The sequence below is a fragment of the Mustelus asterias genome, chromosome 15 (genome assembly GCF_964213995.1).
Source record: "Mustelus asterias chromosome 15, sMusAst1.hap1.1, whole genome shotgun sequence".
NCBI classification, from domain to species: Eukaryota; Metazoa; Chordata; class Chondrichthyes; order Carcharhiniformes; family Triakidae; genus Mustelus; species Mustelus asterias.
The window spans coordinates 56,106,418-56,124,175 of NC_135815.1; the positions used below are offsets into that span (position 1 = coordinate 56,106,418).

General features: G+C 40.1%; 1 protein-coding gene across 8 annotated transcripts in view; it reads right to left on the reverse strand.

The window, feature by feature from the left end:
- The window catches only part of usp34 (ubiquitin specific peptidase 34), a 257,669-nt gene that overhangs the window by 90,339 nt on the left and 149,572 nt on the right, over positions 1–17,758 (reverse strand). For all 8 annotated transcript variants that reach the window (XM_078229924.1, XM_078229920.1, XM_078229926.1 and 5 more), the window contains 4 exons: positions 9,599–9,654; positions 9,397–9,517; positions 6,616–6,799; positions 1,543–1,706 (listed from right to left, as the gene is read on the reverse strand). In XM_078229924.1, coding sequence (XP_078086050.1) covers positions 1,543–1,706; positions 6,616–6,799; positions 9,397–9,517; positions 9,599–9,654 — 525 coding nt within the window. The remainder of the gene's footprint in view (positions 1–1,542; positions 1,707–6,615; positions 6,800–9,396; positions 9,518–9,598; positions 9,655–17,758) is intronic.

Consider the following 17,758-nt stretch of genomic DNA (forward strand, 5'->3'; position numbering starts at 1 on the left):
TCAAACAACATAAGATTTAAATGTTGGGGGTTGGATTAGTAAGTTTGCAAATAATATGAAAATTGACCATGTGGTTGATAGTGAGGAAAATAACAGCAGGAATAATTGATCAAGTGGGCAGAAATATAATAAATGGAATTCTGTTGGGAGAAGTCTGAATAATGCACATGAGGAGGGTAAACAAGGCAAGGTAATACACAAGAAATGATAGGATGCGGAGAAGTGTAAAAGAACAAAGAGGTCATGAAATATGTGTCCACAAATCCCTGAAGATAGGACAGGTCAAAAATTTGGACAAGAAAGCACACAGGATACTTTATTGGTTGAGGCAGAGAGTAAGTACACGAGCAGGCAGATTATGCTAGAACAGATAAAATACTAGTTAGACTGCAGATAGAGTACCACATACTGTTCTGATCCCAGTGTTACAAAAACACTTTACAGGGATGTTGCCAGGAGTGGAGAATTTTAGCTGCGAGGAAAGATAGGATAGTCTGGATTGTTTTTGGTACAAAGGAGGTTGAGAGGAGATTTAATTAAGGTGTATAAAATTGTGAGGGGCCAAGATAGTGTGGACATATTTCCACAAGTAGAGAGGTCAATAACCAAGGCCATTTGGAGTGGAAGTGGCGTGGGGGGGGGGGCAATAACTGCTGGTCTAGCCAGCGACATCCGTGTCCTGTAAAATGAACTTTTAGAAAATGTTTCCCAGTTTATGTGCTGTTGCCTTGCATACACACTACAAGTACTGATTACAAATTCAAGTTACAATGTCATCACATTGTACTGTTGAATCAGTTACGTGCAGTTTATTTTACATTGAGAAACGAAAGTTAAAGTTAAAGCTCCTAAGTGCTATCTGTGATGGCAAACTTGGGTTTTAAAAGCTTGATTATTACAGCAGGAAAGACTAACAGAAGTAAGGCATTGCACAGGTTTGAGGTCCTGGATGGCAGAAGACTGCAGCAAATGTTTGTTCTTTTCTTAAAAACTGCATTAGATGGTCTTTGCGGCTGAGAAAGAACAAAAGGGAAGGCTCAGAGAAATTACAAACAAATGTTGCACACACGAAGGAAAGGTTGGACACAAGAAATGACAGAAGGATTACCTAGGTATTAATTTACTTGACTTTTCTTGTACCCTGGAAGAAGGGAGAGATGCCTTAAAAAAGAAACCCAAATGGGAGCGAGAGTCAAATCTTAAAACTAATTCTCTAGATTTGCTAGGTCTAGTTAAAAATAAATTAACACAGTAAGACAAATATACATAAACCCAATGTATGACTACAAATAATATTCCTATAATTAGATTATATCAATAAATCTATCACTAATACAGTGTAAACTTAGATATCTATCTTCTCGAAGGTAAAATCAAGGCTGAAAAAAAACACAAAATTAATTTTTATGTTGGATCACAAGAAACTTCTTTTAATTTTCACTAGTATGTTTAGTTTAATGCTTAGATTGATTTGAGTAGATTCATCAAAATACCCGAGTTGCTGTATACATCAATCAGATCTAATGTTTCATCAGTACTTACTTTAGCTGTAAAAATGGCCTGCCTGGCCTCTGGTATCATGTATAGCTGTTGAATGGTGGAAGCCAAATAACAGGTTGCTCCAAGATTTGTCAAACCAACAAATCTGCACTCGGCTCGTACATCATCGTGAGGCCAGTAATCCCATTTGTATGGTGCATGAGATGCTATATATAAAAAAGTGAGTTTAGTTCAAAATAATTGTGCTGCTCTTCATAAGAGATTCCATTAACTTGTGCAACACAATGAAAAATGTATCTCTGAATTAATGAATTTATCTTTTTACTTGTGGTTACTCCTTTCAGATATCAAATGGAAACAATACCAATTTTTAGTCTTTAAAACTTTCATTTTGTGGCATTGTGTACATGTAATTCTATGTCTAAAATAATTCAAAGGCATTAATAAAATTAAAAATGCTGTGAATTAAGAAAATAATTTAGATACCCCAGTGGTCAGAACCAGGCATACAGCAATGACTTAAATGTTGGAGAGTAAGGCATGCAAGGAAAAGAATATGGTGAGGAAAATAATAATTCAAACAAGATAAAATTCATCCCATAGAGAAAATACCCATTTTTGTGCATGAACATGCAACTTGTACCATACAGCATACAATCAAAGCAACTGAAGGTACGTACAAAGACAATTTCACTTCACACTGAGAAAGTTTGCCTACTGAAATGCATGCTATGTGGCCAGAGGCCATGTTTAACGGCAGGATTTGGTTGACATCCCAGTTTGGGTAGACAAATGCGGGCAACATTCATGCTGCATTTAAATGTTAGTTTAATATGCTAATTAAAACAGAACATCCAGTGATTTCTCTTCAGTTTAAAGGACACCGCCATTGCTGAATCCCCCACTATTACTTTGGTCATCACCACTGCCCAGCTTAATTGGTCCATTTATTTTCATACCTAGGTGACAAGAGTAGGGCAAAGGCTGTGCAGTTAGCAATGGGTGACTCACCTTTTGAACTCAGACTTTTCACCATCTATAAGGCTTTGGTAGCATTCTCATCCCTCTTCCACCTACTTGTATTACTGAGGTCAAGGGCAGCAATGTCATGTAAACACCATCAGGTCCCAAGTTCCCCTCAAAGAAAGTCATAAAACATCGGATTCTAGAAATTCCCTACCATACAACATTGTGAGATCATTTCCACAAGGACTGAAGTGATTCAGGCTGCCCGATGTTGCTATAGCATGGACGAGGAGACTCCCAGGTGTAACTAAACTGCATGGTACTTTTAAATTAACTACCTGTTCACTTCTTAGCATACAAATGTATATTGCGAAGGGAATTTTTATCTAGCTGGATGCAACCAAAGGTAAAATGAGAATTAGTACCAGAAGAGGTCTGAAAACTTTAATCCACTACCAAAAGGATTGTGATTACTTGAGAAAAGAAGTGTTAGCCTCATGAAAGTTTAGAAATTGTCAGTTGTTAGAAACTAATCTATTCATGACATTCTATTTAATAGTGATGAGCTAATGACTAGCCTGGAATTTTTTTTTTTTTTAAATGATCTAAATTTTTTCTTCAAAATTAGTATCAAAGAAGTGTGAAAAGACACAAAATTGATCTGCATAAGCAGCACAAAACTGGCCCATGGTGAAACAGCTAATTTTTCAAGCCGCCTTACCTTTTCATTGACGTTCACAGAGCTATAATTTAAACTCTATTTTTGGAAACCCATTTCCTACACTCATTGCTGCTTTTACAAGGTTTAAAATTTAAGACATTGTCAATAAACACTGGTGTGATGAAAAATCAGCTGCCAATCCTCTACAAGTCAGTCTTACAGTGCTGACATGGACCAATTCCATCCCTAGAATTCCTTGGTGGGGCCAGTTTTCATGTGCAATGTATTCTATGGCTTACAAGGAGCAGAAGGATGCAAGTCAAGGATACAAAGTCAAGAATTACAGATTGTAACAGCAGTTTATTTTTTACAAAGAAATCTATTATGGACCACAACCCTATATATTTTACTAAATTTACTTGGTCAACATAAAGGGTGGAATATTATCGTTTTTTGACTCGAGTATCAAGACAGGTAGGAAAAGCGTGTGTAGCCCCTGCCACAGACAATCCCTCCCCAACCCTGCCATGGGCCTACCCAACCCTGCCATGGACCTACCCAACAGAAGGCCCCTCATTGGCACTGCCATGGGGCAAGGGAATAGCCTGGGCTTGATTCTCTCCCTATTTATCTGTGTCGCTTGACTCTCTCCCTACTTACCCGTGTGCCCACAGCAGGGACTGTTTGCCAGTTCCCTGTTTGTCAAAAGTGGCTGTAAAACGGGTGCCACACCATCACACTGATCTTTCATGGCAGGAACACCATTACATCATTGATGCGGGGGGTGCAGGAACAATGAGAACTGGAAATCCTGCCAGCATAATTGCCATTGGATTTTCTGCCCCCACCAGCTTTACCACCCATCAATGTGGTGTCCTTGGTTTAGACAGTTTAATGTCTCTTTAAAAATGGAAAATACATCAAAGAACCCCTGAGCATAAAAAGTTGTGATTTTCTTCCAAATAAGTAGGATTAAGTTCTCAATTCAAATGGTAATATGATTGTTTAAAAAATAAATTGACAGCATACTTAGGAATCATTTACAATAGCAGAGATCCTTACAAAATCAAAAAGATGACTATAGATGGGGAGAACTGTTTGGTCTGTATTAACAATACCTAGAATGACCCTATGGTACCTTCCTCTCCCACCCATCTTCCGATTGTTCCATCTAATTGTTTTTAAATGACTGCAGGATTTTCAACCTTTCTACCCAATTTGGAAGTTAATTTCATCTGATAGTCAGCATGGTAGGTAGTGTGTTAAAGTGGATTGGGGACTGGCTATCCGACAGGAAGCAAAGAGTCGGAATAAATGGGTGTTTTTCCGGTTGGAGGAAGGTAACTAGTGGCGTGCCGCAGGGATCGGTACTCGGGCCGCAACTGTTTACCATTTATATAGATGATCTGGAGGAGGGGACGGAGTGTAGGGTAACGAAGTTTGCAGACGACACAAAGATAAGTGGAAAAGTGAATCGTGTGGAGGACGGAGAAGATCTGCAGAGAGATTTGGACAGGCTGAGTGAGTGGGCGAGGATATGGCAAATGGAGTATAACGTTGAGAAATGCGAGGTTATACACTTTGGAGGAAATAATAACAAATGGGATTACTATCTCAATGGAAACAAATTAAAACATGCTACCGTGCAAAGGGACCTGGGGGTCCTTGTGCATGAGACGCAAAAGCCCAGTCTGCAGGTACAACAGGTGATCAAGAAGGCAAATGGGATGTTGGCCTATATTGCGAGGGGGATAGAATATAAAAGCAGGGATGTCTTGATGCACCTGTACAGGGCATTGGTGAGGCCGCAGCTGGAATACTGTGTGCAGTATTGGTCCCCTTATATGAGGAAGGATATATTGGCATTGGAGGGAGTGCAGAGAAGGTTCACCAGGTTGATACCGGAGATGAGGGGTTTGGATTATGAGGAGAGGCTGAGGAGATTGGGTTTGTACTCGTTGGAGTTTAGAAGGATGAGGGGGGATCTTATGGAGACTTATAAGATAATGCGGGGGCTGGATAGAGTGGAGGCGGAGAGATTCTTTCCACTTAGTAAGGAAGTTAAAACTAGAGGACACAGCCTCAAAATAAAGGGGGGTCGGTTTAAGACAGAGTTGAGGAGGAACTTCTTCTCCCAGAGGGTGGTGAATCTCTGGAATTCTCTGCCCACTGAGGTGGTGGAGGCTACCTCGCTGAATATGTTTAAGGCGCGGATGGATGGATTCCTGATCGGTAAGGGAATTAAGGGTTATGGGGATCAGGCGGGTAAGTGGTACTGATCCACGTCAGATCAGCCATGATCTTATTGAATGGCGGGGCAGGCTCGAGGGGCTAGATGGCCTACTCCTGCTCCTATTTCTTATGTTCTTATGTATCAGTCCTAAATTTATGTTTTGCAAGTTAAACCCATATCACTTCATCCTACTCTCATGATTTAAAGTAGTATTCCAGATTTAACATTTTCATAATTTATCTTGGATAATCTGAGGCTTTTTTTCCCCCAAGCTGAAAAAAATCAAAGTTTCTCCAGCGTTTTCTCATATTTCAGACCCCTGACATGGAGGATGAGCTCATTTCCAGAGTCTCCAGCAATTGAATATCTCACTTGTTTCCTGGCAACCAGAAATGGATACAATACTTAGGATGTCTACTGACCAGAGCACTGTGCAAATTGATCATGACCTTCACTTGTCTGTATTCCAACATTTTGGCTATGTAGTTCAACATCTAAATGGCGTCACTGATTGCTACTCTATTGATTGGACATGTTGAGCATTAATTCTAATAAGGGTCCTTGGTCTCCTTCTGCTTCATCAGTAACTAATTCAATACCATTTATGGTATGTGCATTTTATCCATTTTTGCTTCCACTGAGCAGTATTTCACATTTTTCTACAATAAGTCTCAAATCCAAATGGTTCGCACTCTAATTTTATCAACTTTGTTTACTATCCTATTCACCTCCTGCTCAAGTTTTAGATCGTCTCCAAAATTTGGCAAACTTGTCTTGAATTTTTGAATCCAAGTTTTGAGTTAAATTAGAAATGGTAGTGGTCTCAACCTGAAGTCCTGGGACACCCAATTTAGTACTTCCATCCACCTTGGTATAACTTGCAACTGATCAAAAATTCTTGTTTTCTACACTCCAACTTAACTATTCACAAATTCTATCTTTAATCCCACAGTTTTGACAATAACTATTAGTCTCTCATGCAAAACCACTTCAAATGCCTTTTGGAAATCTAGGTAAAGTTTAATCACAGTTGACTAGGATTTTACTTCCCCAATGTTCAAGGAGCATGGTTATGCAGGATCTTTCTCTCCTAAAGCCATGTTATTTAAATTCACATCCATTTAATCTTGAGCATGCTGATCTATGCTCAGCATAATTCTTTTTAAGATATTACATTTAGCCTTCATAGAAAAGTTGTTTCCTCATTCCTTTGAATTTAGCCCATTTTTTTCATGGAGATATAAATTTTCCTTACACTGCATGTGCTGTGCCATCACCCAGTTGTGCAGCAACCTGTAGTTTTCTGCTGATCCTTTCACCATTTCCACCAACAAATCGTAGGCTGCTGCTCTGGAGGAATGTGACTTGCACTTTGGTTGTTGTCTGTCCTTCAGGCTTGGTAGCAAAAACAGGAGATTGAACACATCTCTTAGAAATTCCTACAATAAAGCAGAAGAAATATTGCTTTGGATCGTCTGTATTTCGCAAGCACTAAAATCCACTGAGCTACTGACTAAACATACCCTGGATAAATGTGTTTTGTACTGCTATTAAAATTAACATGCATATGATTTATGTCAGTAAATTGGTAGTATAGCACTGGGTGGTATAGATTTATTTGGTATGATTCCTGCTTTGTACTTGATTTGGATCAACAGCAAAATTGTACAACAATGAAGTAAGCCAACATGGGCTGCACATCCTGCCATTCCAATTTCACATCATTCTTTTTTTGTAATTTCTTTCGTGAATTAATATTTACATCTTAATAACATACAACATTTAATTAACTGGAACAATTAAAAAGAGAAGCATGCAAAATTAACCTCAATGAGTTTATCTGCAATTTTTTAGGAACTATTTAGATTGTGATCCTCCACTTTTGAGGGGCAACTGTTGGCTTCAGTATATATTTTTTATATTAAATATTATTGCAGATACCAGTTTGTGAAAGTAACTCAACTTGAAATTATGGGAATTCTAAGCATTCCTTGTTTAGTTGAAAATATCTATGATTTTTGCAATGGGTATTCGCAAGTCCCTTGCTCTCAATGAAACAAGAATGTTGAGCTTTGTGATCGGAGAAATTCAGGCACAATATTGAAAAGAATTAAAATATAATAAATGTCTCATAGCAATTTCTTCAAAGTTAGCACTTCACTTGCTTCAAATGTTTTCTTTTTAATGATTCTTAGCAAAGTAATGGTTTAATCCATCTACAACAATATTGGAGTATTTCTCAAATTCAAAAATACTCATTGGTATTTTCTCAAAAGTACAACATTTTATGGAAAATGAGCTGAGATTTAGTAAGTAAAATACGAGTAATCAATCACCTATTTCAGCTTCAAACACATACTTGTATACACACATTCTGTCTACTTTCTCTCACTATGTGGGTTCAGGAACTTAGGAATAGGAGGGGGGCAGTCAGATCCGCAAATCCACTCTGGAATATATTATATTATAGCAGACCTATAACAACAGGTACGCTTGCCCAGTTTTCCTCTGCATCCCTCAGATATTTTTACTCTGTCACATCCACATCCCTTCAGGGAAGCAAGCTCTAGATTTCCACGGCCTTAGGAAAACTTTATCTGCAAAATATCCTTTTTCTAACATTAAGATTAGGCCATTTTGTTCTGGATTTCCCGGCCACAGGATCGACCCTATCAAATCATTTTATTAGATCATGTTTGCTGCAATGCCTTGCATGTGCAGTTCTACAGTTTTACTCTAGGTGGAGTTTAGGAGCATGGGGCAGAGAAGTGGCTCGGAAACCAGGAAGCATGGATTTGATGGTTTTTTAGTGATTTGCTGTAATATTAACTGTTATAGGAATGTTGATCTATAATAATGTGACTCTAACACAATGTACTGTAGATTTTTAGAATCATGTTTCACAAAACAACTCAGAAAATTGTAAAAGAGATTGACCCTGATGGCTATAAAGCAGACTAGTGAAATCCCTCTTCTATGAACTCCCCCATCACTGACCCAATCTCAATCTGCCCTGACCCCGCTCTTCCCTCCAGTCACAATATTAGCATTACTGCTTCTCAGCTGCAGCCTTTCCTGGGGCCTTCCCCACCCAACACACAGCCCATACCTCTGGAGCGGGGGGGTTTATTGTGGACAATTCTGGGCACCACACTTCAGGAAGGATGTAAAGGACTTGGGGTAGGTATAGAGATAGTTTATGCACATGTTACAGGAGATGAAGGACTTCAGTTATGATGAGAAGTTGGAAAAGTTAGGACTTTATTCGTTGGAACAAAGGTGGTTAAAAAGTGACCTTAGAATCTTAGAATCCCTACAGCACAGAAAGAGGCCATTCGGCCCATCGAGTCTGCACCGACCACAATCCCACCCAGGCCCTATCCCCATATCCCTACATATTTTACCCACTAATCTCTCTAACCTATGCATCCCAGAACACTAAGGGGCAATTTTTAGCATGGCCCATCAACCTAACCCACACATCTTTGGACTGTGGGAGGAAACCAGAGCACGCGGAGGAAACCCACGCAGACACGGGGAGAATGTGCAAACTCCACACAGACAGTGACCCAAGCCAGGAATCGAACCCGGGTCCCTGGAGCTGTGAAGCAGCAGTGCTAACCACTGTGCTACCGTGCCGACCTAATCAAGATTTTCAAGACGATTAGAGGTTTTGGTGAGTCAGCTGGAAAAAAAATTCCCTCTGGCACGTGGATCAATAACTAGTGATTATGGATTCAAAATCATTAGAAATAGAACATAATGGGAAATGAGGAGGAATTATTAACTCAGAATTGTTCGGACCTGGAAACCTCTAGCTGACAAAGGTGAAGCTGATTCTATGAATAATTTTGAGAGAGTTGTGCAGGATTTAAAGATGAACAACTATGATGATTAAGGACAAAAGGCAGGAAGGGGAGCAAAGCAAAACTGCTCTAACAAAAAGCCTGGAAGGGAACAAAAGACAGAGTGGCCTCCTACTGTGCCATAAATTTTTGTAATTTCTATAATAATCACTTAAAAAAGAGCTGGCTACCTGTCCCTCTCGGGAGAATTTAAATGGAGGCTTGTGCTTTATGACCACAGTGCAGAGTCGCAGGAGTCCTGTAAGTCCATCATCTTCAATATTACTGTCCTGTTGATCAAGAATTTCCCTGCTACAAAAGGAAAATGAAAATTAAGATACAACATTGCATATTAAAAAATTGAGAAAAACGTCAAAATTTATGTTGACCAACCTACGAATGCAGTCAGCGAGATGTCTTGCCAAAGCATCCAGATCCAGCAGCGTTGTCTGCAGAAAAAATTCAACACTTACACATGTACAGGAACAACACATTTATACAGTGCCTCTAATGTTGCAAAATGTCCCAAGGTATTTCACAAGAGCCTGACCAAAAATAATTACAGACACCACAGCACATAAGGAAAGAGGAGATATCACCAAGGAATTGGGTTTCAAAGAGTATTTTGAAGGATGAAAAATGTCGAAAGTGGGAAAGGTTCAGGGGGAAATATTTAGGGAAGCAATTCCATTGCAATCTCAGGAGTTTAAAAGCACAACTGCTAACAGTGGGAGCAATTAAAATTGGTGATGCGCAAAAGGCCAAATTGGAGGAGCTATAAAAGAGCAGTCATTAAATTTTGTTTCACTCAAAATAATTGGAAGACTACTCCAATTTAATAATACAAATATCAAAATTTGCTAGACTGGGCCTGCAGCAGGTGATGAGTACACCAACCTGAGGCACAAATAGACCTGACCTCATCCTTGCCAATCTACCTGTGACAGATGCATCTGTCCATGACAGTAGACATGAGTGATTGCTACACAATCCCATCTTCGCACTGAAGACAGTTGTGGAGCATTACCATCATGTTAAACAAGATACATTCAGAACAAATCTAGCAACGCAAAATTCACGAGGCACAGCAGCAAAATTGTGTCCTACTACAAACTGCACCCTCATGGCATAGTAAATCCCTCATTCTACCATTTCCATCAAGTCAGGCTCAATGAGGAATGTCATGAATATCTAAATACAAGTGCCAATTTGGTGAAGCTACAACTCAAAAACTACATACATGCTAAAAGATAGGTGTGTTATCCCACAACTAAACAGATCAGATCAAACCTCTGCAATTCTGCCACATACCTTATGAATGGTAGCGGCCAAATCAATAACCAACTAACCAGGGGAGGAGGTAACTCCATGAATATTTCCATTCTCAATGATGATGCAGCCCAGTGTGTCAGTGCAAAAGACAAAGCTGAAGTGTTTGCAAACATTTTCAGTCAGAAGTACCAAGTGAATGATCTGTTGTGGCCTCCTCCTGCAGTTCTCAACATCAGGAGTTTAGCTAGTCTTTAGCCAATTGAATTTACTCCACTTGATATCGAGATATTGCTCAGCACACCTGAAACAGCAAAGACTGTGTGTCCTGACAGCACCTATCTGTAGTGGTGAAGATTCATTGCTCCAGAAGTAGCCACACTGAGCCAACTGTTCCAGTACATAATATTGACTCTGGATTTCATAAAGTCTCATAGCATTAGGTCAAACTTGGGCTGCATACCAAATACCATATCCCCTCAGCTGATGAATCAGTATTCCTGCATGTGAACATCACTTGGAGGATGCAATGAGGGCACCAAGGGCGTGAAATGTACTCTGGGTGGGGGACTTCAATGTCCATCACCAAGAGTGGCTCGGCAGCACCACTACAGACCAAGCTAGCCAAGTCCTAAGGGATATAACTGAAAGACTGGGTCTGTGGCAGATGGAAAGGGAACCAAGAGGGAAAAACATACTTGACCTCATCAACCTGCATGCCACAGATGTATCTGCCATGACAGTATTCATAGAAGTGATCACCGCACAGTCCTTGTGGAGAAAAAGTCCTGGCTTCACATCGACACTCCAGCATGCTGTGTGGCATTCCCACCATTCTAAATGGGGTTGACTTCAAACAGATCTAGCAACTCAAAATTGGGCATCCATGAAGCTCTGAGGGCAATGAGCAGCAGAAACGTACTCAACCACTATCTGTAACCTCATGGACCGCCATATCCCCCCTCTATCATTACTGACAAGCCAGGGGATCAACCTTGGTTCAATGAAGGAGGCAGGAAGGCAGGCCAGGAGCAGTACTAGGCATAGCTAAAAATGAGGTGTCAGCCTGGTGAAGCTACAACACAGGACTACCCTGCTCTCTGTAGTCCTAATTAAAAACTAACTTGATGAGGAGGCTCCACAAATATCCCCATCCTCAATGATGGGGGAGCCTAGCACATCAGTGGAAAAAAAAGGCTGATTCATTCGCAAGTGTCAGGAAAACAGCAGTGATATGAAAATATCAGGGAAATCCAAGAAATAGGAATATTTTCTGCTGGTTATATATCTTAAAAACTGTGGGAAATGTAAGTTGCTTAAAGCAGGGACAGCTTAGGAACTAGTACCTTTGATATGTTGATGAGTGTGGACAACAATGGGGAACAGAACATGAAGGAATTTGAATAAGGTATTAGAAGTTCAAAGGAAGAGGGCAGGTGTGAAGAGAGGGTCATAAAGGGAGTAAACTTTGCAGCTATACTCTAAAGGCTAAAATTAAGAAATGGAGGTAATTAAATATGACTTTTGAAGAAGTTAGGCCACATAAGGGAAGGTCAAAGGGGAAAACTATATATATATGATTAAATCTATGCAGGGAACCTCAACCAACAACAGGAATATCCGGTTAACTCCCAGCAAGCAGTGTCTGTGAAGAAAGCCCGTCTTAGAAACCCTGCTGTTTGGTCTACCTCAAAGGCAACTCCAAATTGATATAACTGCCTGGTGTGGTGACTGTTACTGGATTTTTAAAAAATCTATAGGTGTTGTGGAACATTTGGGAAGAGTTAGCTCTGACGGTAGTGAAGTAAAGATTGTTTCAAACGGTGTAAAATTAGCAATAGTCATTGTCTAGTTAAATGTACTTCTAATTTGCTTTATTATTGTTTATTTTATTGCTTAATAAACATTGATTTTGTTTAAAATCATCACCAAAATCATTGTCCAGATTTCAAACCTTTCCTCACATTATACCAAATTGCAAAAGTACAGTTAAGGCAGCTGTTTCAAATTTTGCTTTTGGGATTTGGAATGACTCAGCATTTACCTTCAACCGTGTCCTTAGCACAACAATTTTCAGTCAGAAGTGAAGAATGCATGATCTATCTCGGCCTCCTCACAGATGCCAGTCTTTAGCCAATTCGATTCACTCCAGGTGATGTCAAGAAACAGGTGAAGGCATGGGATACTGAAAAGACTCTGGCAATATTCTTGCAATAGTAACGAAGACTTGTGCTCCAGAATTTGCCACATCCCTAACCAAGATGTTCCAGTATACCTATAACACTGGCATCTACTCAGCAATGTGGAAAATTACCCAGGTATGTCCTGGATTCAAAATGTGGACAAATCCAGCCCGACCAATTACTACCCTGTCAGTCTACCCTCGATCATCAGTAAAGTGATGGAAGGGGTTAACAACAGTGCAATAAAGCAGCACTTGAATAGCAATAAGCTGCTCACCAACGCTCTGTTTTGGGTTTCACCAGGGCCTCTCAACTCTGGTTTAAACATAACGAGAGCTGATTTCCAAAGGTAAGGTGCGAGTATCTGTCCTTGACATCGGGGCAGCGAGTGTGGCATCTAGGAGCCCCAGCAAACCCGAGTCAGTGTGAATCAAGAGGAAAATTCCTACTGGTAGGAATCAAACCTGGCATAAAAGGAAGGTGATTGTGGTGGATGGAGGTCAATCAGCTCTGTTCCAGAGATGCCTGCAAGAGTTCCTTGGGGTAGTGTCCTAGGCCCAACCACCTTCAGGTTCTTCATCAATGACCTTCCTTCCATCAAAAGATAAGAAAGGTTGATCACTGATGACTGTTCATTCCATTCACGACTCCTCAGATTCTGATGCAAATCAATATCCAAATGCAGCAAAACCTGGACTATATTCAAGCTTAGGCTGACAAATGGCAAGTAACATCTATGCCAACAAATGCCAGGCAATGAACATTTCCAAAAGAACATTTCCAAAAGAAGAGAATCTAACTATCACCCCATGCCATTCAATGGCGTTACCATTGCTGAATCTCCCATTGTCTTTGGGGGGGGGGGTTTCCATTGACCAGAAACTGTGGCCATATAAATACTGTGGCACAAGGGCATGTCAGAGGCTAGGCATCCTGTGTCTTCAGCCTATTTACTTCTCTGTTTATCTCCCCTTATCGATGAAGCGATTTAATTCTTAATTATTATGGGGTGGCATGGTGGCACAGTGGTTAGCATTGCTGCCTCACAGTGCCAGGGACCTGGGTTCGATTCAGAATCTGAGGAGTCGTGAATGGAATGAACAGTCATCAGTGGTCAACCTTTCTTATCTTTTGATGGAAGGAAGGTCATTGATGAAGAACCTGAAGTTGGTTGGGCCTAGGACACTACCCCAAGGAACTCTTGCAGGCATCTCTGGAACAGAGATGATTGACCTCCATCCACCACAATCGAACCCAGGGTCACTGTCTGTGTGGAGTTTGCACATTCTCCGTGTCTGCGTGGATTTATTCCGGGTGCTCCGGTTTCCTCCCACAGTCCAAAGATGTGCGGGTTAGGTGGATTGGCCATGCTAAATTGCCCCTTAGTGTCAGGGGGACTTGCTAGGGTAAATGCATGGGGTTATGGGGATAGGGCCTGGGTGGGATTGTGGTCAGTGCAGACTCAATGGGCCGAATGGCCTTCACCTGCACTGTAGAAATCTATGATTCTATGATTAAGGCTATTGCTTTCCCTCCTCTATTTTCCCTATTGACTTTACAATCTGGTACATTTAGCTTCCAATCTTACCCATCTTGCAGGCATCTCAATAATAACTATTGTCTCAGATTTCCACACCGCTATCCTCCACCCCCAACTACAAATTGAATTTGTGCCTGCAATTTATTCTATTTTTTGATCTGATTTATTGTCACATACATTAGTATCAGCGAAAAGTATTGTTTCTTGCACACTATACAGACAAGGCACACCATACATAAGGAAGGAAAGGATAGGGTGAAGAATGTAGTGTTACAGTCATAGCTAGGGTGTAGAGAAAGATCAACTTAATATAAGGTAGGTCCATTCAAAAGTCTGATGGCAGCAGGGAAGAAACTGTTCTTGAGTTGGTTGGTACGTGATCTCAGACTTTTGTATCTTTTTCCTGACGGAAGAAGGTGGAAGAGAGTATGTCTGAGGTGCGTGAGGTCTTTGATTATGCTGGTTGCTTTTCTATGGCAGTGGGAAGTGTAGACAGAATCAATGGATGGGAGGCTGGTTTGCGTGATGGACTGGGCTTTGTTCACGACCCTTTGTAGTTTCTTGTAGAGCAGGAGCCATACCAAGCTGTGATACAACCAGAAAGAATGCTTTCTATGGTGCATCTGTAAAAGTTGGTGAGAATCGTAGCGGACATACCAAATTTCATTAGCCTCCTGAGAAAGTAGAGGCGTTGGTGGGCTTTCTTAAGCATAGCGTTTAAATACTTTTGCCCTTTGATTTACTAATTTGGTTTGAACCTTTGGAAGGCACCTTCATGTTGGCATTTCTACCGTATATATGGCTCAAGTGTTCAATGCAAACAGACTGCCTTTACAGCACCCATCTTTAGAAGCTCACTTACCATTCTTAACAGTATGGTGAACACGGAGGCAACTAATTAGAATGCCACCTCCAGGAATATCGCTGAACTGGTCTCGCTGTTAAGTCCTGATGTCCACATAAAATTCCTGGCCCATGTCTGCTGTACTTGTAATTTCTAATTTCTGTTAGGCCTCTGGTCTCAACCCAGTCCAGGAGAGCCCATCTCAAACTCAAAGGTTCAATTCCTTCCTGTCCCAGTACTTGTATATATGTGCCATGAAAAGGAAGCCCCTTTCCCACACCACTCCTACAGCCACATGCTTGTTTTTCTAATCTTATTCACATGCCAATTTGCACATGGTTCAGATAATTAGCCAGTGATTGTAACTCTTCAGGTCCATTCATTACCTTAGTTCCTGGTACTCTGCAAATAGGATCTCTTGCCTAGTCTTCCTCATGTCGTTAGTCCCATCATGATCACAATGACTAGATCTCCCCGCCACAGCCCCTTTATCTCCAATAACTTTTAAAGCTTGCTAGAGATACTCCTTGCCCTTACATTAGGTAGATAATGCATCATGTGGGACTCTCAATCATGCTTACGAAGGATGCTATCTCTCCCCCTAATTATTATTTGAGCAGGTACCTGACCAAGGTGCCTTAATCAACATTCTGGCCTTTAGCGCTATCCTTACAGGTAGCAAGTACATTGCACCCATTGAACAGAATCAGTTTCTGCAGATCTTGTACTCTATCCCACCCAAACTCCACTAACTGTGTATGCTATTAGTCACCACAACCCTATTCCGAACCCGTGCCCCTCCGCAAGGTGTGACCAAAGTCTGAAACAAATTGACCAGATAGTTCTCCCTTTCCCATACTTCAACTCAACAACTTTGAGCTAGAGAGACGAGACAAGACAAGACAGACATTGACTGCAGATATGCTCGTCTAGGGCATTCTCTTGTAAGGTCCCACATACAACAGTCCAGACAGTTCTATGCAAGAACTGAGCCTAGATTATTTATATTATCTACTTTTTAAAAGTTTATCAATTTCTCTTTTTCTACAAACTAGCTTGCACTGAACACAACCACTGGACAAAAACGTTGTGTGTTTGCTGTTTCAAGCTTACACAAACTATTACAAGTGTTGGACGAAAACAATATTGCCTGCTTCCTCATCTGCATCAAATTCCCACTCCCACCAACTTGCTCAACTTTTACAGTTTCTGATGTCCTCTATTCATGACCACTGCAAGACTACTCTCAATCAAATAAAAAATTACTTCAAAGGTCCTTACTGATAATATATTAAGAACATTGCAATTTTAGTGCCATGCTTACTACTAAAAACTAATAGTTTTGTTCGAAACATTTATCGTAAAGCTATTTATCCTGAAATTCACCACGAGCCAGGACACGTGAATGCATGCATATAAAGAGATATTGACTTGTATTTCGGAAAACAACCTTCATTGACTCCACTATCAGCCTTCATGCTGCATGAGCTCGATCTTCTCCTCCACCTTCCCCCACCCTTTGTTCCTTCATTGCTCACTAGCCTCCTCCTTTCACAATTCTCTCTCTCCCATTTTTCACCCACAGTTGTCAACTATTAAATTGGGAACTTGATTTCCTGTAATCAATCACACTTACTTTATCATCTTATTTGCTGACTAAGAAAGGAGGAGCAGGTGGTAGTTTACAGCAGCCATCGTATCATGGGCTGTGTAACCAGCTTGGGTGGGGAGTATTGTAGAGGGCCAGGTTGACAATGCAGAAGCCTATTGAGTGTTAAAAGTTTGAAACATTTTTAAATGTTCAATTAAATCTAACCAACTGGCACAAGCTGGTCCACTAGGCTTGAGATTAACTTTTAAATTCAAGTAATTAAGGTAGCTGTGGCAATAAAGTAAATGACAAATAAAAATCAATAGATTAATAAAACACAAAAGCAATATGACAGTGACAGAAAGGATATTGAATGAAGTGCTACACAAGTAGTTTATGTATACATAAAATAGGTCAATGGTTTAAAAATTTATGAGACTCTGAAGGGAATAAAGCTACAATTTATTTCAACCTTCATGTGATTTACAAATTTGGTACTGAATTTATCAGTACTCAATACTTTGTTCTAACAAATCCAAAATAAGTTTGATAGTTGTATGAGATTAGGAAATGTTAAACGTGTAACCAGCAATAATTACCATGAATCAAACTGATAAAAAAAAATTTCAAACAAGTTACTGAAAATCATCTCCTGAGAGAGAAAGTCAACTGGATGAGAATCTTGGCCAAGTCCAATTAATATGCAGGCTAGGTAAGACTTTATCTAGTAAAGCAGAAATAAAATCAAGTTCAAATCCAGACGAGATTACCCTCATATCTCACATATTCTAATTTTCAATGCTACTTTCAAATAAATTGATCTGTTAGTCTTTATACAAAATTTAACATTCTATGTTGCATTTTCAGGCTGAGCACAAGTTGCTAAAAGTTGCTTTATAATCCTCAATATCTTAAATATGGAATGGAAAAATAACACAGATAGATTAAAGCCATTTTTAACAATATGTGCTACACCTGTAAGCAATGTTCCCTTTTTTTCCCATCAGTATGGAATTACTTTTATGAGCACTAATAAAGGTAACATGCAGATTTGCACCACCGAAAGAAACAAAACAACCTTTACACAAGATATATATTTAAAACATTCATAGGTGTAAAAGAAGAA